The 26,471-nt window shown below is 42.9% G+C and overlaps 1 protein-coding gene across 1 annotated transcript in view; it reads left to right on the forward strand.

The window, feature by feature from the left end:
* Positions 1–26,471, forward strand: part of LOC120065219 (metabotropic glutamate receptor 2-like) — a 69,137-nt gene that overhangs the window by 25,832 nt on the left and 16,834 nt on the right. Inside the window, exons 2-3 of the mRNA XM_039016020.1 lie at positions 18,837–19,677; positions 22,251–23,314. Coding sequence (XP_038871948.1) covers positions 18,837–19,677; positions 22,251–23,314 — 1,905 coding nt within the window. The remainder of the gene's footprint in view (positions 1–18,836; positions 19,678–22,250; positions 23,315–26,471) is intronic.

Consider the following 26,471-nt stretch of genomic DNA (forward strand, 5'->3'; position numbering starts at 1 on the left):
CAGAACTCTATTCATACAGTCTCACAATCCATATAATTTCCTCTGCACCACTGAATGAGTGTGTGCACTGTCCATCTTACATGTGAATGAATGCCTTTATATCCTGTGTGGCAACATTTTAGCCTGCTCCCAGTTTGCTTAGCTAGACAATTTTAAGGCGTGAGAAAATGGGGGTAAGGAATAAGGGAAGTCGATCCCAGTTGGAAGGATCTCCTGAACACTTGGATCGGAGACACGCAATGTCATTACCATTTTGTACAATGCTCAATCTGAGACAGAAAGGATTGGAATGGGTTGATGAAGATGGATGAGGGCTGAGTGAGATAGTGATAGAGTTGCAAGGGCTTCAGAAGACAAACCTGTCAAGATGAAGTGCCAACCCAATTTTTAAGATATGCATGTGTTACGTTCCCCAGCAAGAAAACCAAACATTGTCGCTCAAACATATGGGGGAACTAAGAAAGAGTCACAGACAACAACCAAAACAAAACAGGTGGGAGTTTTAAGAGGGGTTCTGAAAGACACTCATGGTGGTGTCCGCTGAAAGTTGACTAGCAACAACAACTGGGACCGAAAAGACACCCACCATGAGCGCCCACAAAATTTGCCCAAGAAGAAGCAAACAAAAGAAAAACCCACACCAAACTTAAAGACAGGAAGCAAAACAAAAACAGGGAAGATCAGATAAAGGATTGTTTTTCTAGAAATCAAATAGCGAGAGCCAACTAAAGCTGTTAACCCTCCACATCTCTCAAAACAACTGGAGCACTGGACCATCCATTCTTAAATATAATCTGGGCCAGCACAGGTGAAACGTCTTTCGACTAACAAGATGGACAAGCCAGCACAGGTGTAACACATAGGGACTAACGAGTCGATGCGCCCCACGTTGTCACGCCCTGACCTTAGTTATCTATGTTTTCTTTATTATTTTGGTTAGGTCAGGGTGTGACTAGGGTGGGTATGCTAGTTTAGTATTAGCGTATGTAGGTCTAGGTGATATGTAGGTTTATGGTGGCCTGATATGGTTCCCAATCAGAGGCAGCTGTTTATCGTTGTCTCTGATTGGGGATCATATTTAGGTAGCCATTTTCCCTTTTGTGTTCGTGGGTTCTTGTCTATGTGTAGTTGCCTGTCAGCACTCATTTGTATAGCTTCACGGTTCGTTTTGTTATTTTGTTATTTTTGTTCTGTGTTCATTCTTATATTAAAGAAGAATGTACACATCCACGCTGCGCCTTGGTCTCCTCCTTTTGACGGCCGTGACACACTAACGTTCTAACGTGCTAACGTCCAACCTTGAAAATAAATGGAAAAACCAAAGCCTGTGACACATGCATGCCTATACATAAATTCCTTCCTTCCTTTTCCGAATGACAGCTTAGCAGCAGTGTGTGTGGTCTGCTGTGGTGACTGTGGGGTCCCTGGCAGAGCATATTTAAGTGACCCATTACAGTATGGGAGCCCCGTATCACTCGGCAAGGAGAGGGCAGCTCTGATGAGAGAGATCCTCTCCTCTAGTGTCCAACCGGGTCACATTTCCACCTGGTGGAACATTTTAAGGGTGGTTGCCAAGCAACTGAACTCTTGAGAAGTGAACTGGTGTTGATTCTAAGTATGGAATCTCCTGCTATAGTCTGCTAGCCATACCCTGGGAAGGAGATACTTCAACACACATATGACATTGTCTTTGAACCTCCCCTTCCTTAGTATTGAGTGTGTGTGTGTCTGCGCGCATTCATGAAGCAGTGCATGCACTGGTGTACCACACACCCTCGCAACTTTTTTGGGGGCCAAATTTGTAGAATTGCAGGAAATTAGCTGTTTTCCTATAAAAATGTTTTTGGGGGGTTTGGGAGGGGCCTTGCTCGAACCTTGCGGGCATGGCTGGCCTGCTCAAATTTTATTGGTCACAAACACATGGTTAGCAGAAGTTATTGCCTGTGTAGCAAAATGCTTGTGCTTCTAGTTCTGACAGTGCAGAAATATCGAACAAGTAATCGAACAATTCCACAACAACTACCTAATTCACACAAATCTAAGTAAAGGAATGGAATAAGAATATATAAATATGAATATATTGATGAGCAATGACAGAGCGGCATAGGCAAGATGCAATAGATGGTATAAAATACAGTATATACATATGAGATTTTTATTTTATTTTATTTTTTATTTCACCTTAATTTAACCAGGTAGGGCAGTTGAGAATAAGTTCTTATTTACAACTGCGACCTGGCCAAGATAAAGCAAAGCAGTGCAACAACAACACAGAGTTACACATGGGATAAACAAATGTACAGTCAATAACACAATAGAAAAATATATGCACAGTGTGTGCAAATGTAGTAAGATTAGGGAGGTAAGGCAATAAATAGGCCATAGAGGCGAAATAATTACAATTTAGTATTAACACTGGAGTGATAGATGTGCAGATGATGATGAGTAAGTAGAGATACTGGGGTGCAAAAGAGCCTAAAATAACAATATGGGGATGAGCAGTGGGGTGTGCTATTTACAGATGGGCTGCGTACAGGTACTGTCACGTTCGTCTAATGAATAAACGGACCAAGGCGCAGCGTGCTCTGAGTTCCACATCTTTATTTCATGAAACTTACAAAACAAAAAAAGAAACAAACAATGAACCGTAACATAAGAGGTGCAACATGCACTAACTCCAAACAAGATCCCACAAACAAGATCCCACAGTGGGGAAATGGCTGCCTAAATATGATCCCCAATCAGAGACATCGATAAACAGCTGCCTCTGATTGGGAACCATACCAGGCCAACATAGACATACAACAACCTAGATAACCCACCCCAGTCACACCTCGACCTAACCAACATAGAGAATAAAAGGCTCTCTATGGTCAGAGCGTGACAGGTACAGTGATCGGTAAGCTGCTCTGACAGCTGTTGCTTAAAGTTAGAGAGGGAGATATAAGTCTCCAGTTTCAGTGATTTTTGCAATTCGTTCCAGTCATTGGCAGCAGAAAACTGGAAGGAAAGGCAGCCAAATGAGGTGTTGGCTTTGGGGGTGACCAGTGAAATATACCTGCTGGAGGCTATTTTGTAAATGACATCGCCGAAGTCGAGGATCGGTAGGGCAGTCAGTTTTACGAGGGTATGTTTGGCAGCATGAGTGAAGGAGGCTTTGTTGCGAAATAGATTTTGGATTGGAGATGCTTAATGTGAGTCTGGAAGGAGAGTTTACAGTCTAACCAGACACATAAGTATTTGTCAGAAGTCAGAACCGTCCAGAGTAGTGATGCTTGTCGGGCGGGCGGGTGCGGGCATCAATCGGTTGAAGAGCATGCATTTAGTTTTACTAGCATTTAAAAGCAGTTTGAAGCATCGGAAGGAGTGTTGTATGGCATTGAAGCTCGTTTGGAGGTTTGTTAACACAGTGTCCAAAGAAGGGCCAGATATATACAGAATGGTGTCGTCTGCGTAGAGGTGGATCAGAGAGTCACCAGCAGCAAGAGCAACATCATTGATATATACAGAGAAAACAGTCGGCCCGAGAATTGAACCCTGTGGCACCCCCATAGAGACTGCCAGAAGTCAGTACAACAGGCCCTCCGATTTGACACACTGAACTCTATCTGAGAAGTAGTTGGTAAACCAGGCGAGGCAGTCATTTGAGAAACCAAGGCTATGGAGTCTGCCGATAAGAATGCAGTAATTAACAGAGTCGAAAGCCTTGGCCAGGTCAATGAAAACGGCTGCACAGTACTGTCTTTTGTCGATGATTATGATATCGTTTAGGACCTTGAGCATGGCTGAGGTGCACCTATGACCAGCTCTGAAACCAGATTGCATAGTGGAGAAGGTACGGTGGGATTCGAAATGGTCGGTGATCTGTTTGTTAACCTGTCTTTTAAAGACTTTAGAAAGACAGGACAGGATGGATATAGGTCTATAACAGTTTGGGTCTAGAGTGTCTCCCCCTTTGAAGAGGGGGATGACTGCGGCAGCTTTCCAATCTTTGGGGATCTCAGATGATACGAAAGAGAGGATGAACAGGCTAGTAATAGGGGTTGCAACAATTTCGGCGGATAATTTTAGAAAGAGAGGGTCCAGATTGTCTACCCCAGCTGATTTGTAGGGATCCAGAGTTTGCAGCTCTTTCAGAACATCAGCTGTCTGGATTTGGGTGAAGGAGAAGCGGGGGGGGGGGGGGGGGGGCTTGGGCAAGTTTCTGCGGGGGGTGCAGAGCTGTTGGCCGGAGTAGGGATAGCCAGGTGGAAAGCATGGCCAGCCGTAGAAAAATGCTTATTGAAATTCTCTATTATTGTAGATTTATCGGTGGTGACAGTGTTTCCTAGCCTCAGTGCAGTGGGCAGCTGAGAGGAGGTGCTCTTATTCTCCATGGACTTTACAGTGTCCCAAAACTTTATGGAATTAGTGCTACAGGATGCAAATTTCTGTTTGAAAAAGCTAGCCTAGCTTTCCTAACTGACTGTGTATATTGGTTCCTGACTTTCCTGAAAAGTTGCATATCGCGGTGGCTATTTGATGCTGATGTAGTATGCCACATGATGTTTTTGTGCTGATCAAGGTCAGTCAAGTCTAGGGTGAACCAAGGGCTATAGCTGTTCTTAGTTCTACATTTTTTGAATGGGGCATGCTTATTTAAGATGGTGAGGAAAGCACTTTAAAAGAGCAACCAGGCATCCTCTACTGACGTGATGAGGTCAAATATCCTTCCAGGATACCCGGGCCAGGTCGATTAGAAAGGCCTGCTTGCTGAAGTGTTTTAGGGAGCGTTTAACAGTGATGAGGGGTGGTCCTTTGACCGCGGACCCATTACGGACGCAGGCAATGAGGCAGTGATCGCTGAGATCCTGGTTGAAGACAGCAGATGTGTATTTACAGGGCAAGTTGGTCAGGATGATATCTATGAGGGTGTCCATGGTTATGAATTTAGGGTTGTACCTTGTAGGTTCATTGATAATTTGTGTGAGATTGAGGGCATCTAGCTTAGATTGTAGGACGGCCGGGGTGTTAAGCATATCCCAGTTTAGGTCACCTAACAGTACGAACTCTGAAGATAGATGGGGGCAATCAATTCACATATGGTGTTCAGGGCACAGCTGGGGGATGAGGGGGGTCTATAACAAGCAGCAACGGTGAGAGACTTATTTCTGGAAAGGTGGATTTTTAAAAGTAGAAGCTCAAATTGTTTGTGCACGGACCTGGAGAGTATGACAGAACTCTCCAGGTTATCTCTGCAGTAGATTGCAACTCTGCCCCCTTTGGCAGTTCTATCTTGTCGGAAAATCTTGTAGTTGGGGATGGAAATGTAAGAATTTTTAGTGGCCTTCCTAAGCCAGGATTCAGACACGGCTAGGACATCAGGGTGGGCGGAGTGTGCTAAAGCAGTGAATAAAACAAACTTAGGGAGGAGGCTTCTGATGTTAACATGCATGAAACCAAGGCTTTTACGGTTACAGAAGTCATCAAATGAGAGTGCCTGGGGAATAGGTGTGGTGCTGGAGGCTATAGGGCCTGGGTTAACCTCTACATCACCAGAGGAACAGAGGAGGAGTAGGATAAGGGTACGGCTGAAGGCTATAGGAACTGGTCGTCTAGTGCATTGGGAACAGAGAATAAAAGGAGCTGGTTTCTGGGCGTGGTAGAATAGTTTCAGGGCATAATGTACAGACAAGGGTATGGTAGGATGTGAGTACAGTGGAGGTAAACCTAGGCATTGTGTGACGATGAGAGTGGTTGTTAACCTGTCTGGCTCTGGCGTTCCGCTAGCGGAACTCCTCCCACATTCCACTGAAAAGGCAGAGCGCGAAATTCAAAAGATATTTTTTAGAAATATCTAACTTTCACACATTAACAAGTCCAATACAGCAAATGAAAGGTACACATCTTGTGAATCCAGTCAACATGTCCGATTTTTAAAACGTTTTACAGCGAAAACACCACATATATTTATGTTAGCTTACCACCAAATACAAAAAAGGACAGACATTTTTCACAGCACAGGTAGCATGCACAAAGCGAACCTAACTAACCAAGAACCAACATTTCTGAAAAATCAATGGTGTACAGCAAATGAAAGACAAACATCTTGTGAATCCAGCCAATATTTCTGATTTTTTAAGTGTTTTACAGTGAAAACACAATATAGCATTATATTAGCTTACTACAATAGCCTACCACACTACCGCATTCATTCATCAAGGCACGTTAGCGATAGCAATAGGCACGTTAGCGATAGCGAATAAACCAGCAAAAGATATATAATTTGACTAACCTTGATAAGCTTCATCAGATGACAGTCCTATAACATCAGGTTATACATACACTTATGTTTTGTTCGAAAATGTGCATATTTAGAGCTGAAATCAGTGGTTATACATTGTGCTAACGTAGCATCTTTTTCCCAGAATGTGCGGATATTTTTGACACTCCAACTATTCTGACCAAATAACTATTCATAAACGTTGCTAGAAAATACATGTTGTATAGGAAATTATAGATACACTAGTTCTTAATGCAATCGGCGTGTTAGAATTCTAAAAATAACTTCATTACGACATCCAGCTTAGGTATAGCGAGAGAGTGCCCAAACTCTGGGCGCAAACGACTATTTCACATGTTCGACAGATATATGAAATAGCATCATAAAATGGGTCCTACTTTTGATGATCTTTCATCAGAATGTTGTACAAGGGGTCCTTTGTCGGGAACAATCGTTGTTTGGATTTAGAATGTCCTCTTCTCCAGTCAATTAGCACGGAAAGCTAGCAAAGTGGCGCTAAGCTCTCCTTCCTGAACAAAGGCACACAACGCAACACGCCTAACGTCCCGAATAAATTTCAATAATCTAATAAAACTATATTGAAAAAACATACTTTACGATGATATTGTCACATGTATCAAATAAAATCAAAGCCGGAGATATTAGTCGTCCATAACGACAGCTTATCAGAAGGCAAATCCAGGTCCCTTCACGCGCTCTCCAGAAAACAGGAAACTGGTGACACGTCATGCCGAGAGCTATTATTCAACCCCAGATCAAGTTACACACTCCATTTCTTCTCTCACTGCCTGGAAGACGTGGAAGACGTATGAAGTGCATGTATTCTAATAAATATCAAGGCCATTAATAGGCAGGCCCTAGAACAGTGCATCGATTTCAGATTTTCCACTTCCTGTCAGGAAGTTTGCTGCAAAAGGAGTTCTGTTTTACTCACAGATATAATTCAAACGGTTTTAGAAACTAGAGAGTGTTTTCTATCCAATAGTAATAATAATATGCATATTGTACGAGCAAGAATTGAGTACGAGGCCGTTTAAATTGGGCACGATTTTCCCCCAAAGTGAAAACAGCGCCCTCTGTCCTCAACAGGTTAAGCCAGGTGAGGTCTCCGCATGTGTGGGAGGTGAGACAAAAGAGCTGTCTAAGGCATGTTGGGAGGGGCCGGGGGCTCTACAGTGAAATAAAACAATAATAACTAACCTAAACAGCAGTAGACAAGGCATATTGATATTAGGGAGAGGCATGTGTAGCTGAGTGATCCTAGGGTCCAATGAGTAGCAATAGGTGAGTCAGGGAGCCATTCGGTAGTCGCTACTACGCTAGGTGAGCTGGAGACACGGCGATTCAGAAAGCTAGCAGGCCGGGGATAGCAGATTGGTCTTCGACAACGTCGCAATGGAAAAGCCTGTTGAAACCTCCTCGGACAATTACGTCGGCAGACCAGTCGTGATGGATCGGCGGGGCTCCATGTCGGCAATAAAGCGTTAAAGGGCAACGAAGGAGTGGCTTCGTAAGAAGCATTTCAAGGTCCTGGAGTGGCCTAGCCAGTCTCCAGATCTCAACCCCATAGAAATTCTTTGGAGGGAGTTGAAAGTCCGTGTTGCCCAGCAACAGCCCCAAAACATCACTGCTCTAGAGGAGATCTGCATGGAGGAATGGGCCAAAATACCAGCAACAGTGTGTGAAAACCTTGTGAAGACTTACAGAAAATGTTTGACCTCTGTCATTGCCAACAAAGGGTATATAACAAAGTATTGAGATAAACTTTTGTTATTGACCAAATACTTATTTTCCACCATAATTTGCAAATAAATTCATAAAAAATCCTACAATGTGATTTTCTGGATTTTTTTTTCTCATTTTGTCTGTCATAGTTGAAGTGTACCTATGATGAAAATTACAGGCCTCTCTCATCTTTTTAAGTGGGAGAACTTGCACAATTGGTGGCTGACTAAATACTTTTTTGCCCCACTGTAGGTATTCCTCTTGTCCAGATGGGATAGGGCAGTGTGCAGTGTGATGGCAATTTCATCGTTTGTAGACCTATTGGGGCGGGAAGCAAATTGAAGTGAGTCCAGGGTGAGGTAAGGTGAAGGTGATATGATCCTTAACAAGTCTCTCAAAGCACTTCATGATGACAGAAGTGAGTGCTATGGGGGATAGTCATTTAGTTCAGTTACCTTTACATTATTGGGTACAGGAACAATGGTGGCCATCTTGAAGCATGTGGGGATAGCAGACTGGATTAGGGAGAGATTGAATATATCCGTAAACACTCCAGCCAGCTGGTCTGCGCATGCTCTGAGGACGTGGCTGGGGATGCCGTCTGGCCCGGTAGTCTTGCGATGGTTAACACGTTTAAATGTCTTACTCACGTCAGGCATGGAGAAGGAGAGCCCACAGTCCTTGGTAGCGGGCTGCGTCGGTGGCACTGTATTATCCTAAAAAGTGGGCAAAGAAGGTGTTTAGTTTGTCTGGAAGCAAGACGTCAGTATCCGTGACGTGGCTTGTTTTCCTTTTTTAGTCCGTGATTGTCTGTAGACCCTGCCACATATGTCTCGTGTCTGAGCTGTTTAATTGCGACTCCACTTTGTCACTATACTAACCTTTTGCTTGTTTGATTGCCTTGCGGATGGAATAACTACACTGTTTGTATTCGGCCATATTCCCAGTCACCTTTCCATGGTTAAATGCAGTTGTTCGCGCTTTCAGTTTTGTGCGAATGCCGCCATCTATCCACGGTTTATAGTTAGGGTAGATTTTAATAGTCACAGTGGGTACAACATCTCCTATAACTCACTCACCGAAGTTCCTTGAGGGCCGTTGTGGTATCTGCTTGAGGGGGGATTTACACGGCTGTGACAATAACCAAAGAGAATTTTCTTGGGAGATAATACGGTCGGAATTTGATTGTGAGGAATTCTAGGTCAGGTGAACAAAAGGACTTGGAGTTCCTGTATGCTGTTACAATTACACCATGAGTTGTTAATCATGAAACATACACTCCCGCCCTTCTTCTTCCCGGAGAGATATTTATTCCTGTCGGCGCGACTCACAAAGAATGCAGGTGGCTGTACCGACTCCGACAGCATATCCCAAGAGAGCCATGTTTCCGTGAAACAGAGTATGTTACAATCCCTGATGTCTCTCTAGAAAGCAACGCTTGCTCTGATTTCGTCAACCTTGTTATCTCATTAGGCAGCATTAGGCGGCTGCCTATGGTGTCAGATTGACGAGGGTGTCATTTTCTGAGGTAAACTGACCAAGATGCACCTCCAACAATAACACATTAAACCTCACATAATTTCCCCAAAAATAATGACAATTTCTCTCAACCAGTGGCATATGGGCTTTTTAGGTGATTGCTGATGCCACCATGTGATAAGCAGTGCCCACTTTGTCAAAGGCAGGGGCGCATAATATTTTTGCTTGTCCATTCACGGCGCACCTCTCTGTTGGACAGATGCGTCTCTGCAGCGCTCCACCAACGTTTTGTCAAAAAAAAAAATCTAACATAAGTCATGTAGCAGATATAGGATATGGTAGAAAGCGTATGTGGCTTTTTCTGTAGCCTACAGAATGGAGATAAAATGTATGACAATGTAATCAGAAGGAGACTTTTTACATAATGCAGGTTTCTCAGATCAAATAGCCTAACCTAAAGGGCACCTAATCAAATAAAAAATGCACTGCCATGATAACAAACGTCATATCCTAAAAAGAGGACAGGTCAAAGGAAAATGGACAATCTCAACTGTTGTCCAGGAGTTTCACCCCATTGTCATGATCACTTTTTTCAAGTTTGTATGCGTCAGTTTTTGACAAGCTGAGCATTTCCTGCTATGTAAACACATTGTAAATAGGCTCGCGATAACTCCTGATGAAGTTGGATAGCTGCTTTTCAGTGCTTAAATAGCCAAAATGATTAGTCACAGGAATCAGGACTAATAAAACCAATGCAACAGCCTGTTTTACAAGTGGTGGGCCTACCACACAGTGGTGGGCCGTCAGGGCCTGCAAGGCCTTCTCTGCTGGCCTAAACATCATCAGAGTATAATTTTTTTTTTTTTAAATATATTTTCCCACAAATATGTATTAAATTATTCCCCAGAGTAAGAGTTATACTCTTCATTTCATAGCTTTCCTCTTGGTTGCACTGCTTCCAGCTCCAGGTTGAGATTTGGAGGGCTGGTCTTTATGTTAGATCTTTTATCCAATCATATTCAGCCATCATGTGTTGCCAGGGGTCTAAAATCTGCCCTCAGGCCTTCAGAATCAACAGTGCGGGCGCTTGTAGCTTATAGTGAATGGAAATGAAAATTTAGTGTCAACCAATCAGCTTTAGAGTTGGCTATTGTACGCCTGCTGGCTGGCTCCAGTGTTACACAGGAGCCAGCTAGCAGGCGTAGTGCGTGCACGTCTTTTGATTGGATTACCAATATTGAGAGGCAGGTCCTATGGGCAGGTCTATGCAGATCTAGGAAACTGAATTTGATAAACGAATTAATTCGCATACTACTAAGCTGTTTTTTCAACCCACAATGGCGGAAGGAGGAGAAGATATCGATTTGGTCGAGGATATAATTATAACGCCATTCTCAAGACGAACTTTTCAAGAAAAGTTAGACATTGTAAGGAGAGGTCGCCCGACGCCACAAAGCCTGTCACAGGCGGGAAAGGGGTTCGTTCGCTCGCCACTTTCAAAGTTTCAACTACGAGCGCTGTCAATGGCTCACAGGCTCCGAGAAGCACTGCAAACTGTACTGCTGGGAATGCCTATTATTTGCAAGTGATCGATTTGGTGTTTGGAGCCACACTGGCTTTGCAAACTTGAGTTGTCTAACCAAGGCAGCAACGAGACATAAGGCTGGGCACTTACAAGCAATGGTGCTTTTGAAAACTTTTGGGGACACCGGAGTGGATCTACAGCTCAAAGAACAAGCGCGCAGGGCAACGGAGCTGCACAATGAAAAGGTGAAGGGAAATATTGAAAAGACTCATTGATTGTGTCATGTTTTTGGGTAAACACTGTTTACCCAAAAATGTCAATTTGTCAATTTCAAGGTGACGCAACGCCTGGTTATACTGCGTTTCTGTCTAAATGTATAGTGTCTAGAGCCATGGCATCATAATGATGGTAATAAGAGGTGAATTAATTCGGGTGGGACTGTGTAGTACCTCACTGAAGGCCCAGGCCCCAGGCCCACGGCACGCCACTGCTACCACATGGATGGGCATTCATAACATTCCATTGTGGGCTGACATGTTAGGCTACACCCCAGTAAGCACGAGACAACGTCTTTTAGAAGTCTCTTTTTATTATCTTTTTTTGTGTTTTACAAACAGTGTATTTTACAAACATTAGGCTTGCCACATAGATGGGCATTCACTGTAGGCACCACAGTAAGCACAGACTGAAGCCTTTTGAACGTTTATTTTTGGTGCAGTCCGGACTGGCCTTGATTTCCACATCCACGGACATTGGTTTTTGGTCTGGTCCAGACCAAATCTGAACCAATCATAGACGACTATGTTTGGTTCGGATTTGGTGCGGTCCAGACGGGCCTTGATTTGGTTGTGAAACTCTGGTACGCCACTGAGTGCATGTGTGTGTTTGCAAATGTTTGTTTGAGAGTGTGTGAGTGTGCTGCTGTGCATATGTGATAGTGAGCATGGCCCAGGACGGCTGCAGTGGGAAAATGTGTTGTTGCTGCAGAGGCACACTGAGACAGCCTTCCAGGAAGAGTAGGTCGGCTTTCAGGTTGAAAAAATCATGACATCTCCATGAGGTTGTGCCATTGTGAGCTTGGACAGTCTCTCTCCCTCTCTCTCCCTCTTCTTCTCTCTCTGGCCTCTCTTTCCCTTCCTCTCTCTTCCCACTCCCTCTTTATCTCACAATCTCCCTTATCTCTTCCCTCTCTCTGTTCACTCAGCCGCTGGATGTCCTTTATTCTTTAACAGAACCAGCACATGTCTAGCAAATATCCAGACCAATGAGGTGCACATAGGCCATGAATCACATGGGGAAGATTGTCTGGTGATAGTAACACCGTCAACACAGTGCCGAGGTGAAGGCTGCTGCTTCCTACAGGAATATTTATGAGCCAGTAAAAACACTGGCTGCTGCTGTTGATCATTTTTGCTCATCTTGTACAAATGCAGTTTGAAAATGATTTTCATGTAGTATTAATCAATGCAATTGATCAAAAGGAATAGATAAGATACTTCACACGGTGTCATCAAATACAATGCCTTCGGAAAGTATTCAGACCCCTTGACTTTTTCTACATATTGTTAAGTTACAGCCTTATTCTCAAATGTATTAAATCGTTTTTTTCCTACACACAGTACCCCATAATGACAAAGCAAAAAAAAAAATGGTGTGCTAATTTAAGTATTCAGACGCTTTACTCGGTACTTTGTTGAATCACCTTTGGCAGCGTTTACAGCGATTATTGCCTTCTTGGGTATGACGCTACACGCTTGGCACACCTGTATTTGGGGAGTTTCTCCCATTCTTCTCTGCAGATCCTCTCAAGCTCTGTCAGTTTGGATGGGGAGCGTTGCTGCACAGCTATTTTCAGGTCTCTTTAGAGATGTTCGATCGGGTTCAAGTCCAGGCTCTGGCTGGGCCACTCAAGGACATTCAGAGACTTGTCCCGAAGCCACTCCTGCATTGTCTTGGCTGAGTGCTTACAGTCGTTGTCCTGTTGGAAGGTGAACCTTTGCCCCAGTCTGAGGTCCTGAGCGCTCTAGAGCAGGTTCAAGGATCTCTCTGTACTTTGCTAAGACTAGTCTCCCAGTCCCTGACGCTGAAAAACATCCCCGCAGCATGATGCTGCCACCATGCTTCACTGTAGGGATGGTGCCATGTTTCCTCCAGATGTGACGCTTGGAATTCAAGCCAAAGAGTTCAATCTTGGTTTCATCAAACCAGAGAATCTTGTTTCTCATGGTCTGAGAGTCTTTAGGTGCCCTTTGGCAAACTCCAAGCGGGTTGTCATGTACCTTTTACTGAGGAGTGGCTTCTGTCTGGCCACTCTACCATAAAGGCCTGATTGGTGGAGTGCTGCAGAGATGGTTGTCCTTCTGGAAGGTTTGCCCATCTGCACAGAGGAACTTGGGAGCTCTATCAGAGGGACCATTGGGTTCTTGATCACCTCCCTGACCAAGGACCTTCTCCCCTGATTTCTCAGTTTGGCAGGGCGGCCAACTCTAGGAAGAGTTTTGTTGGTTCCATACTTCTTCCATTTAAGAATGCTGGTGGCCACTGTGTTCTTGGAGACCTTCAAAGCTGCAGAAAAGTTTTGGTACCATTCCCCAGATCTGTGCTTCGACACAATCCTGTCTCGGAGCTCTACGGACAATTCCTTCGACCTTATGGCTTAGTTTTTGCTCTGAAATGCACTGTCAACTGTGGGGCCTTATGTAGACAGGTGTGTGCCTTTCCAAATCATGTCCAATCAATTGAAGTTACCACAGGTGGAATCAAGTTGTAGAAACATCTCAAGGATGATCAATGGAAACAGGATGCACCTGAGCTCAATTTCGATTATCATAGCAAAGGGTCTGAATACTTATGTAAATAAGGTATTTCAGTTTTTATTTTATACATTTGCATTTTTAAAAATGTACTCTTCCCTCTAATATTGCACTGGGGACATTTCCCAAACGCACCAAGTGTAAATGACCACTTCAGAGATGTCTAGTATTAATGTAATAAAGAGTTTTGCAACACTCTCTAGTCCTGTACTTTTACTCACGTTGCTGTGTTTTGATACTGAGCCGTGGACATGGTGCTCGGCTGTGTTTTTGTCTTCTTACCTTTAGGCACTCTGTTCTTCCACTGTGCTGGGTTTCTTTCTGTGTTCAGAATACATGAGAGCTGAAAAGCCTGCTATCTATCCCTCTTTCCACACTCAGGCTGTGTATTACCATTGCTCTGGAGTGAACCACTTTCCAGGTACTCCTCTCTATAGCAGACTCTTCCAATGCAAATCCTCTCCCTGCCTGCTTCCTAATTTTCGTAATTAAATACAGAGCTCTCTCACTGAGGAGGAGACTCAGCGTGTCGGGAATAGTATGAGCTGCATGTCTAACATGTTTAAGTCAGCTAGGCTGCAGTACAAAGTGAATATAGAACTGGATTAGAAGTTAATCAATAATACCTATGTGTGTTATACAGAGGTGATTCAAGGCATGTAAACCGTGTGAAAGATATTTCTTGCCCAATACATAGGAGTATTCTGTATTGAAGTGTAATTGTCTATGTCTACTAGACTGACAGATCAGTCATTTGCCCAAAAGTTTAGAGTTGCCTCTGAGCAAATTAATCAAAATGCTGGAGATGTGAGGGATGGGTGAATCATGTCATTCCCCAAAGCACTGGCCACAATCTGTTATAGGTATCACTCAAATGGGCCTGACAGCATTCACATATATGAGTGGTGAGGAAGTCTGATAATGATAAGTCAGATAAATGGTTTTAATCAATGCCCAGAACACCACTGAATCCTTGACATGGCCTTTGGGTTACACTTTATCTCCTCCTCTGGGACTGTGTATGGATTTTATAAAAACAGGGAAAAGATGCACGGGGAAGAGACTTCAGAAGCTTGATGAAAGAAAAACGAAATCTTGATTGGAAATTATCTAATAATTTTGACAAATGCATATTTAGTTGCAGAGTATACTTGTATAAATGTACACCATTTTCTGTTGATGCTGATCTTAAGTTTTTCCATTCCAAGTCACAGTAAGCTCAGTAGTGTGTCCATGTGTGGACTTAGCTTGTGACACTTTAATGGGTCTGCTACGCATGTCCTATGCCTACACCATCAGCCGAGGCTCTGCATATTCTGTCCCAATTTTATTTTATTTCTCTCTTATGATTATAGTGTTTTTGAAAAAGTGAAATCTGTCAAGTGAGTCGAAGTGCTAAGGCATTGTTTATTGCCATTCCTGGACTGCATTTATATGCCTTGTAAATGATGTAAGGGCTGCATAAATCCCATTTAAAATCAGTGTTGTACGACAATTGAGCAAACTTAAGGTTGTTGGTAGTGCTAATCTAAGAAGTTATTTTTTTAAATGAAAGTTAGAAGTTGTACTTTTAGTTACCACTTAAGTGTGTCCTCCCATTCTCCTAGGAGAGAGAGAACAGGCTGCTGCCAGCTGTCTGTACATGCGTTTTAAAAGCCTGTCGAGGTGGGTTAGGGAAGAAGAGGTTTTTGGGGAATGTTTCATGGCAATAGTAACTAGAGTTCCTAGTCAGGGAATCTCTAGTGAGCCAGGCAGGAAGCCTCTAGGGTAGCATACTTTTCAAATATTAACCATTCAGCACACAGACAGAGGACTTCTCATCTGTGTCTTTTAACAGTTTCTATAGCAACATGCATAAAACATAACAATTTTGAATATGGTTTGACTGCCACCTCTTGTACAAAGAACAGGTGATTTTAGTTACATATTACTGTAAAAGTGTTGCAATATGTCCTGTGACATACTATGACAATATAAGTCACCATATATGACATTCTGAGGTTTAGAGTCTAGAGTCTAGCCATAGATCATCAACTAGATTCAGTCGCGGACCGATTTTCTCTTGAATGGATGGTCAGGGGGCTGGAACATAATAATAAATAATTTCTAGACTGCAAATTGACCACAAGAAGCCCAAACAGATATACAATTTTTCTAAAATGGTACATTTGTATACTATCAATCAATGGTAACAGGAAGGGACCCTTCAGAAAGTATTCAGACCTCTTGACTTTTTCCACATTTTGTTTCAGCCTTATTCTAAAATTGATTAAATTCATATTTTTCCTCATCAATCTACACACAATACACTATAATGACAAAATGAAAACAGGTTTTTAGAAATGTTGTCAAATTTATAGAATAAAAAAAATTAAATACCTTATTTACATACGTATTCAGACATTTTGCTGTGAGAGTCAAAATTGAGCTCGGGTGCATCCTGTTATCATTGATCATTCTTGAGATTTTCTACCACTTGATTGGAGTCCACCTGTGGTAAATTCAATTGATTGGACATGATTTGGAAAGGCACACACCTGTCTATATAAGGTCCCACAGTTGACAGTGCATGTCAGAGCAAAAACTAAGCCATGAGGTTGAAGGAATTGACCGTAGAGCTCCGAGACAGGATTGTGTCGTGGCACAGCTCTGGGGAAGGATACCAAAACATTTCTGCAGCTTTGAAGGTCCCCAAGAACCATCATTCTTAAATGTAAGAAGTTTGCAACCACAAAGACTTTTCCGAGAGCTGGCCGCCTGGCCAAACTGAGCAATCGGGGGAAAAGGGCCTTGGTCAGGGAGGTGACCAAGAACCTGATGGTCACTCTGACAGAGCTCCAGAGTTCCTCTGTGGAGATGGGAGAACCTTCCAGAAGGCCACTCCTCAGTAAAAGGCACATGACAGCGCACTTGGAGTTTGCCAAAAGACACCTAAAGACTATCAGACCATGACAAACAAGATTCTTTGGTCTGATGAAACCAAGATTGAATTATTTGGCCTGAATGCCAAGCATCACGTCTGGAGGAAACCTGGCACCATCCCTACGGTGAAGCATGGTGGTGGCAGCACATGCTGTGGTGATGTTTTTCAGCGTCATGGACTGGGAGACTAGTCAGGATCGAGGGAAAGATGAACGGAGCAAAGTACAGAGAGATCCTTGATGAAAACCTGCTACAGAGCGCTCAGGACCTCAGACTGGAGCGAATGTACACCTTCCAACAGGACAGCGACCCTAAGCACACAGCCAAGACACCGCAGGAGTGGCTTCGGGAGAAGTGTCTGAATGTCCTTGAGTGGCCCAGCCAGAGCCCGGACTTGAAACCGATCAAACATCTCTAGAGAGACCTGAAAATAGCTGTACAGCAACAGTCCCCATCCAACCTGAGGATCTGCAGAGAAGAATGGGAGAAACTCCCCAAATACAGGTGTGCTTGTAGCATAATACCCAAGAAGACTCGAGGCTGTAATCGCTGCCAAAGGTGCTTCAAGAAAGTACTGAGTAAAGGGTCTGAATACTTATGTAAATGTGTTATTTCCAGTGTATTTTTTTTTTTAATCTGAAAACCTGTTTTTGATGTCATTATGGGAGATTGTGTGTAGATTGATGAGGACAAAAAACTATTTTATCCATTTTAGTAACGTAACAAAATGTTGAAGAAGTCAAGGGGTCTGAATACTTTCCGAATGCACTGTATGTCTCTATTATTTGTGGGAATGCTTCGGAACAGATTTTACAATTTAAAGTCACTTGGAGTTGATTTACTGGTGTTTTTACAGTCTTATGTCGTAATTTTTTGTTAAAATGTTTTATCAGAAAACCTGGTGGGTCGACAATGTAATGTATAATATTATCTCATTAGTTTTAATAAATATCTCAGTGAGGCAATCGCTGCCTTTGGCTCATCTGTTATTCAACCGTCTGATCTACTTTACGCAACATTTTTGTTTCATAGAAACCTGGTTAGAAACTCAATTAGCCCATGTCAGCAAAAACATTTTAGATGGGTAAATTAGTCTAGCCAGCTATCTAAACTTGTAGTAATCATGGTCGAATTACCGACTAGGAGGTCCATATTCATTCTGTTAGTCACTCTCACTCACACATCATTTTAAAAACTGCAAACATTTCTATCCCCCCTATGGCAAAATGTGTAGGATTGTATGAAATTAGTTTAAAATATATATTCTCCACCCCTGTGGCAAATTGTGTAGAATTGCAGCAAACTTACTTTGAAACTGCAACATTTTCTCTATGCCCCATGGCAAAATATGTCGAATTTGGGGGAAATTAGCCTTAAAATGATTTCCTCGCAAGCCAATGAATCATCAGATATTGCATGGTTTTATTGGTGGACGTTGTCGACAGTGTGGTAGATCAGATATGACAGATCTGGGTTGTAGTCTATGTGGGCATCCCTGGAGCCCGTGGCAAGCCCAGGATGTTGTCAGACAATCAGCAGAAAGGAGAGTTGTGAAACACACTGCAGGGACCTCAGAGGGCGATGAGAGGCTGCAGATTGGAGTGAGACTGATTGTCCCTTTAGGCCAAACTGTTAGTGAGATTACTGTATTCTGTATCTGATGTGGCTCCTTTCACCACTTGAGTTATAAAGAAATGACCCACAAGCAATATATGTTTTGATTTAATAAAATATCAGAACTCCCAATAATTCATTCAGTGAATTGTTTTACATGTATAACAGTTATAAGTACTATACTTTACCAGTACTATTACTAGGGTATAATGTCTAGGTACTGTAAAGACTTGGCACTATTCCATCTGGATCTCTGAAGCGTTACAGATTGCATGAAATGTAAAGGTCATTTCCGATTGAGACGAAATATGCAGTGGTCACCTTGAATGCAGTCTTCGCTAACCCGGGACCATTGCTTTTAAATTTAAATCAAGCAGTAACGCTGAACTTCCGCAATACGGATCGAATAAAGCCCCTACAGTATTGTTTAAATCTTGATCATGCTCTCATAGTACCTCTCTCTCTTTCTCTCCAGGTGGCCAACCTCCTTCGTCTCTTCCAGATCCCTCAGATCAGCTACGCCTCCACCAGCGCCAAGCTCAGCGACAAGAGCCGCTATGACTACTTTGCCCGCACGGTACCCCCTGACTTCTATCAGGCCAAGGCCATGGCAGAGATCCTGCGCTTCTTCAACTGGACCTATGTGTCAACCGTGGCATCGGAGGGCGACTACGGCGAGACGGGCATCGACGCCTTCCAGCAGGAGGCCCGCGCCCGCCAGATCTGTATCGCCACCTCAGCCAAGGTCAGCCGGTCGATGAACCGCTACAGCTATGACCAGGTGATCCATTCGCTGCGGCAGAAGTCCAATGCCAAGGTGGTCATTCTCTTCACACGCAGCGAGGACGCCCGGGAGCTGCTGGTGGCTGCCAACCGATTGAACGCGTCCTTCACCTGGGTGGCCAGCGATGGCTGGGGGGCGCAGGAGATTGTGGTGAGGGGCAGCGAGGCTGTGGCGGACGGGGCCTTCACCATCGAGCTGGCCTCCTACCCCATCCCCCAGTTTGCTGAGTACTTCACTGGCCTGAATCCCTACAACAACACACGTAACCCCTGGTTCAGGGAGTTCTGGGAGAATAGATTCCAATGTAGCCTCCATGACCTGGCCTGTGGGAAGCACTCTCTGCGGGACGGCCTGTTTGAGCAGGAGTCCAAGATCATGTTTGTGGTGAACGCTGTCTATGCCATGGCCCATGCCCTGCACAACATGAGGCAGTCGCTGTGCCCCAACTCCACCACCAAGATCTGTGATGCTCTGAAGCCAGGCAATGGCAAGAGGTTCTACAGGGAGTATATCCTGAAGACCAAGTTTGACGGTGAGTTTGAAGATTGATGAGTATGGCTACATGACTACACATTATGTAACAGATGTGATCGTTAACATGTTGACCAAACCAGACGCGCGAGTGCGCCTGCATGCGCCATCGCAGGCATGTTGATTTTGTCACGATCAGGACACACAGGTTGAAATATCAAAACAAACTATAACAGAACAAATTATATTAATTTGGGGACAGGTCAAAAAGCATTAAACATTTATGGCAATTTAGCTAGCTAGCTTACTAATTTCTCTCATGAGTGTTAAACAAATGAAATACCCTTTGCCTTGATGACAGATTTGCACACTCTTGACATTCTCTCAACCAGCTTTACCTGGAATGCAAAGGGTGGCTACATTGAAGAATCTCAAATATAAATATATTTTGATTTGTTTAACACTTTTTTGGTAATTAAATGATTCAATATGTGTTATTTCATAGTTGTGATGTCTTCACTATTATTCTACAATGAAGAAAATAGTAAAAATAAAGAAAAACCCTTGAATGAGTAGGTATGTCCAAACTTTTGACTGGTACTGTATAGGAAATGTACAAAGTGACCTCTGACACATTGTAAATATAATGCACTATTTCAGAACGTGACCTACCACTTGGATAGGATTATTGGACTGGGAAGAATTGACGTCCGCAATTTTCCCCTATATGCAAGCATGACCAGTGGCATAACACCTTGTTGATATGTAAATTCAAACAACCAGTAGGAATACATAAACATTGAATACATATTTCTGCAGTGGCAGAAACCCTGTTAGATGTATACAGAGAAATTTGATTTTCTATATCCTCAGAAATGGCTATATCCTAAGAAGTGATTTTCCATGAGATTATTGCCAGAGAACAAATAGACCATATTCAACTGTATTTCTTTGTATTTGATTTTTGGTTGATGACTAAAGTCTCTTTCATCTATATATGTTTGTCTCTTATTAGCCTCTCGAAACATAATGTTGAAAATGAACTACACTGCGTGATATACTGCAATCATAATCTACCCATGAGTGCCCTACTTGCTTACAAATTTGATTACATACATTTAGATCCATTGTATCAATTCCTACCATCCTACAGTACGTGGGAACAGTCCAGGACTAATTATAGTTGTTTTTATATTGCTGCTGAAGATAAGAGCTTGTAAAGATTCAATTTGCAAAGAGGAAACATCAATTTCCATCCTCACACGCTGAGGCTCATTTTGTCATGCATCTCATCTGCCTGGAGTGTGTGGAGAGTGACTTGGCCTACAGCCTGAATATTACATATAGGAATCACATAAACACCCTCATCAGGGAACGACACTTTCAGTCAGGTGGTGACCAGAGATAGTCAGTGTAACAGATCATTTATGTAAACCCCTATAGCAGCAACACATCTGTACAACACAGATAACAACAACCCCACCAAGCCGAATGCTCTAACTACTAAACCGTTGACTGAGTAGTTGTGTCTCCAAGTCTTAAGGTAGGGATGCAGTACAAGGTGGGAATATTTCCATGCATGAGTGATGGGGGGGGGGGGGGGGGGGGGGGTCAAAGTCCATGTCAGCCGTCCATGGATTGTAGATGGATCCCCAGGGGAGCTTGCTGTCAGAAGACATCAGATTGGATTACAAGACTAGAATCGCCTGAAGTGTATGGAAATCTTTGGGGAAATGGCAGTACAGCAGGGTCACAAATTATCCTTCATCCATTACAAAGCCCCATTTCCTCTAGTTCAAAAGAGACTAGATGATTCTCTATGGAGAATAATGGGGCTATTCAGCTGAGAATGGTTCTAAAAATCTCTAAACATCTCAACGGTCCAGGTGCAATTCTGTCATTTTGCTCTGTTTACTTTCTAGCTATGAATGCATTGGTATTTCTATCCATGTCTTGCAAATTGTTATACCATAGTTAGACATTAAGAATGTATTATTCCATAGTTAGACATTAAGAATGTATTATTCCATAGTTAGACATTAAGAATGTATTATTCCATAGTTAGACATTAAGAATGTATTATTCCATAGTTAGACATTATGAATGGATTGATGTTAAGATAAATGTTCAATCTTTTTGACATGGTACCAAGTGATTGTATAGTAACGGTCTATTCCATGGTGTTGAATGAATCTGCTCTAAACCCATAGTTGTTGGCACCTGAATAGTAAAAAAAAAAAAAAAAACTTTTAAACATCTCTCTGAGGTTCTCATTTGAGTGCAATAAGCCTGTGTCAAAGAAAACAGACTCAACCTTCTGGCTTCAATTATGTAAATGTTGGGTTTGCACCTGTGTCCCCGATGCATCAATCCCATGTGAAAGGAATGGAATGTCAGAGGGGAATACAGAGAGGTGAAGTGATGAAGCAGATACAAGCTCATTCAATCAAAACATGTTGACTCCAAGACCCTGGATTCATTGTACACATTGTACACAATTCAAAATACGAATCTGAGTGAGTCAGAGTTCAGAGGGTTAATGATATATTGTATTGTCAAGGATAGACATGAATTTGTTTATTTCACTTTCAACCATCATAACATGACCATGGTCTTCTCTTTCTCACCCTGCAGCTCCATTCCGTCCAGCAGACACAGAGAACATGGTGAGGTTCGATATCTTTGGAGACAGCTTAGGCCGCTACAACATTTTTCACTACCACAAAGAAGACGGACGCTACGTCTACCGTAAGGTGGGCTACTGGGCCCAGAATCTGACCCTTAACACCAGCCAGATCCCCTGGGAAGGCCATGCCGCACCCACCTCCCAATGCAGTGACCCCTGCAGGAAGAACGAGGTGAAGAGCATGCAGCCTGGAGATGTGTGCTGCTGGATCTGCATCCCCTGCCAGCCTTACCAGTACTTGAAGGATGAGTTCACCTGCGCCGACTGCAAGTTTAGCGAATGGCCCCTGGCCAACCTGACAGGCTGCTACAACCTACCAGAGGAGTACATCCGCTGGGAGGACGCCTGGGCTATAGGCCCTGTTACCATCTCCTGCCTGGGCATGATGTGTACACTCTTCATCATCGGCCTCTTCCTCAAGCACAACGACACCCCTGTGGTGAAGGCCAGCGGGCGGGAGCTGTCCTACATCCTCCTGCTGGGTGTTCTGATGTGCTACAGCATGACCTTCATCTATATCTCCAAGCCCTCCATGGCTGTGTGTACCCTACGTCGACTAGGCCTGGGCACCTCCTTCGCTGTGTGCTACTCTGCGCTTCTCACCAAGACCAACCGCATCGCACGCATCTTCAGCGGGGTGAAGGACGGAGCCCAGCGGCCGAGGTTCATCAGCCCTGCTTCGCAGGTGGCCATCTGCGGGGGTCTGATCTCCTGCCAGCTGGTGGTGGTGGTGGTCTGGCTCCTGGTGGAGGCCCCGGGGGTCAGGAAGGAAGTGAACCCCGAGAGGAGGGACATAGTCACCCTCAAGTGCAATAGCAAGGACTCCAGTATGCTCATGTCCCTCAGCTACAACTGCATCCTCATCATCCTCTGCACTGTCTACGCCTTTAAGACCAGGAAGTGCCCCGAGAACTTCAACGAGGCCAAGTTCATTGGGTTCACCATGTACACCACCTGTATCATCTGGCTGGCCTTCCAGCCCATCTTCTATGTCACGGCCAGCGACTACAGGGTGAGTTATCAAATCACATAGACTTTGATATTCTGGTGTAGATAATAAGCAGACATCCTATGCCTTTGATTTTGTAAACAAAGTCACATGTTTTTGCTGTTTTTGAGTTTTACAGTACATCACTACTTTTCCAAAAATTAACAACACAACCTCAACACACTGCCTAACATACAGTGTATATCTACAGTACTTTACAAACTGAGGTTGAAGACACATGAAACCGATCCCTTGGTTGTTATTTCTACTTGTGTATTTCCTGTGTCCTTAAAGTCGTAAGTCAGGGGACGTGAGTTTGGCTCATTGAATCTTTTCTAAACAGATGACAAATCCCTTTGATTGCTTGTCTTAAACTCTGATAAAAGAAGCAGATCTCTTTTCATGTGACTGAGAAATCTGTTCCAGAGGAGAACAAAGGCTCAGAGGAGATCATATCCCGGCAAAATCACGGGTTTAAATTGGTGGGATGGATTTATACTGAAAAAACACTTGACATTGGCTACTTAATGACAATTAGCATAGAGCAAACCTCATTGTGTTATGATCATTTCATTTCCACATTACCATACCTACCATAAAACTTCAATTAAACGCAGTCTCAAATAGCCGCCTCTCCCTTTTATTACATTTCAGCAAGTAAATGTCTGTTTCAAATAGTCACGAGGTCTAAATCAATTGTTCACGAGGTTACCATGGACACCGCTCTGATATTCCCACGGTCATGTGTATAAAAACATTTTCCTAGCAATGGCGCCACCAAAAAGACAACACAACATCAAATAATGCTCTCCATGGTGGTGAAGCGTGAAATTGGGGGGTGTATGACAGGCAGCCTAGTCTTTGCAAGTCTGATGGATTTGTTAATATTATGTTTATACTGGTCATACCGGTCACAACAGTGTGGTAGTCTTTTCAACATTTTATAGAGCAAAATGCTGTGTGCATTAAAGGGATATTTCGGGATTTTGGCAATGAAGTTTATGTCTCTGCGTGCAGTTTGAAGAAAGTTGATAACTAGTGTTAATGCAATGACTGGAAGTCTATGGTAACACCGAGCATGCTAGTTCCAGTCATTGCGCTAACACTAGTTAGCGTTAGTGTGCGAAACTACCTCTAACATCCTTCATACTAGATGAAGAGACATAAAAATACTATCCTCATTGCCAAAATCTTGATGTATCACTTTAAGGAAATAGACACCTACCTCAAAGATAAGCCTGTCTCCATAAGCGCTGGTTGTGTTCAATGATTTAAGCAGATAAATGCTATAAATATAAGTTTTACGGTATTTATTGAAGATTGGTCAATGGATTTAGTAATGCATTACTAAAGTAATGCTCTCCAACATTATGTGCGTACAGTATGTGTATACTGTACACAAGCTTGTATGTGGAGTGTGTACAGCAGAGCCTACCATAGCAAAAAGCATAACAGCTGGGTCATTCCATCAATAGAGGGCCTTTTGGGTATATCATTTGTTTTGCTTTTTAAAAATGTTTTTTTTATTTAAACATTCTGTCATAAAGAGCACATGTAAAGAAAAAACATATTTTCCCATTCCAAGAGTAAAAATATATATACAGTATATACAGTAAATGCCAATGAAGTGCACATTAAAGTAGAAGGGTTGACGGTAACAGGTTTGACAATTTCATCTTAAATCCCTTTGCGACAGTGGGAATAGAGTGGTGAGGAGGAGGAGTCATTCATTTTCTGGATTCAGGTTCACTCAAACATAATTTTAAGCTTTGTTTTACTTTTGGCAGTTACAGCTGATTTCGGGATTGTATATCGATTTGCTCTACTTAATTATTTGTCATCTGATGTATTAGTTTCAGTCTATGAATTGTTTAATCAAAATGTTTGCCGCCAGATCCTGATATTAGGGCATAAAAATGAACATTTCTGTCCTGAACTAGCCTGTCCTGAACTAGCCTGAACTAGCACATGTGCGCCCAGCTATATCCTGTCCCAAACTTGTTTGTCCTGGCTAAACAAACTGGCTAGCTGAACTATGCTAGTTTTCGTCCACATTGCCAAACTTCATGGATACTGCACCCTCAACTTCAAAACCTCTTTGCTAGTTAGTTATAAAATCATGTAACTAAGAAATTCTCTGGAAATTAACGTTTTTTTTTTATAGTCAAGACTGGTTCGATCTACAGTACAGTATCTGTTGTGTCGTAAGAAAATGGTGGCGAAGGATATCATTGCTACTTAATTCATTGCTACTCCTCCCGGATCCGGGATTTCTGTCATTAAAAACCCTGACTAGCATAGCGTAGCCTAGCGCCGGAGGGTAATCATAAAATATAATTTCATGAAATCACAAGTGGAACATTGCAATTCACAGCTTAGTCTTTTGTTAATCCATCTGTCGTCTCAGATTTTGAAATGATGCTTTACAGCGAAAGCAATACATGCATTTGTGTAAATGTATCGATCACTCGACAAAACAATAAGAACAGCTAACGTCAGGTAATTCGGTAACAACAACCAGCAAAGCAAATAAATGTGTCGTTTACCTTATTTGTTTTTCGGTTGGTTTCACTCACGAGACTCCCAGTTAGACAGCAAATGTTCCTTTTGTTCCATAAAGATATGTTTTATATCCAAATAACTCCGTTTGTTTAATGCGTCATGACCCAAGAATCCACTGGAAAAAGCGTTCGCGACAACGGCGAAAAAAATTCCAAATTATATCCATAATGTTCACATAAACATGCCAAACGTTGTTTCTGATCCAACTTCATTGAGTTTTTCACATATCTATTCGATAATAAATCAACCGGGACAGTTCGCTTTTCAGTAAAGCTAGAGAAACAATGGCTACCTTTTCAGATTTACGCATGATTCACCCGGAGAGCCCCCACCTGTCCACTTACTCAATGTGCTCTTGCGAGCTCATCCTTCAAAATAAAGGCCTGAAACTACGTCTAAAAGCTGTTGACACCTTAGGGAAGACATAGAAAAAGAGGTCTTATTGATGAGACTTCACATATGCAATAGGAAGGCTTTGAAACACAGAGCTCTCAAAATTAGTGCCACTTCCTGCTTGAAATTTTCTCAGGTTTTCACCTGCAATAAAAGTTCTGTTTAACTCACAGACAAAATTCTTACAGTTTTGGAAACTTCAGAGTGTTTTCTATCCTAATCTGAC

Source organism: Salvelinus namaycush, chromosome 20 (genome assembly GCF_016432855.1).
Source record: "Salvelinus namaycush isolate Seneca chromosome 20, SaNama_1.0, whole genome shotgun sequence".
Lineage (NCBI taxonomy): Eukaryota > Metazoa > Chordata > Actinopteri > Salmoniformes > Salmonidae > Salvelinus > Salvelinus namaycush.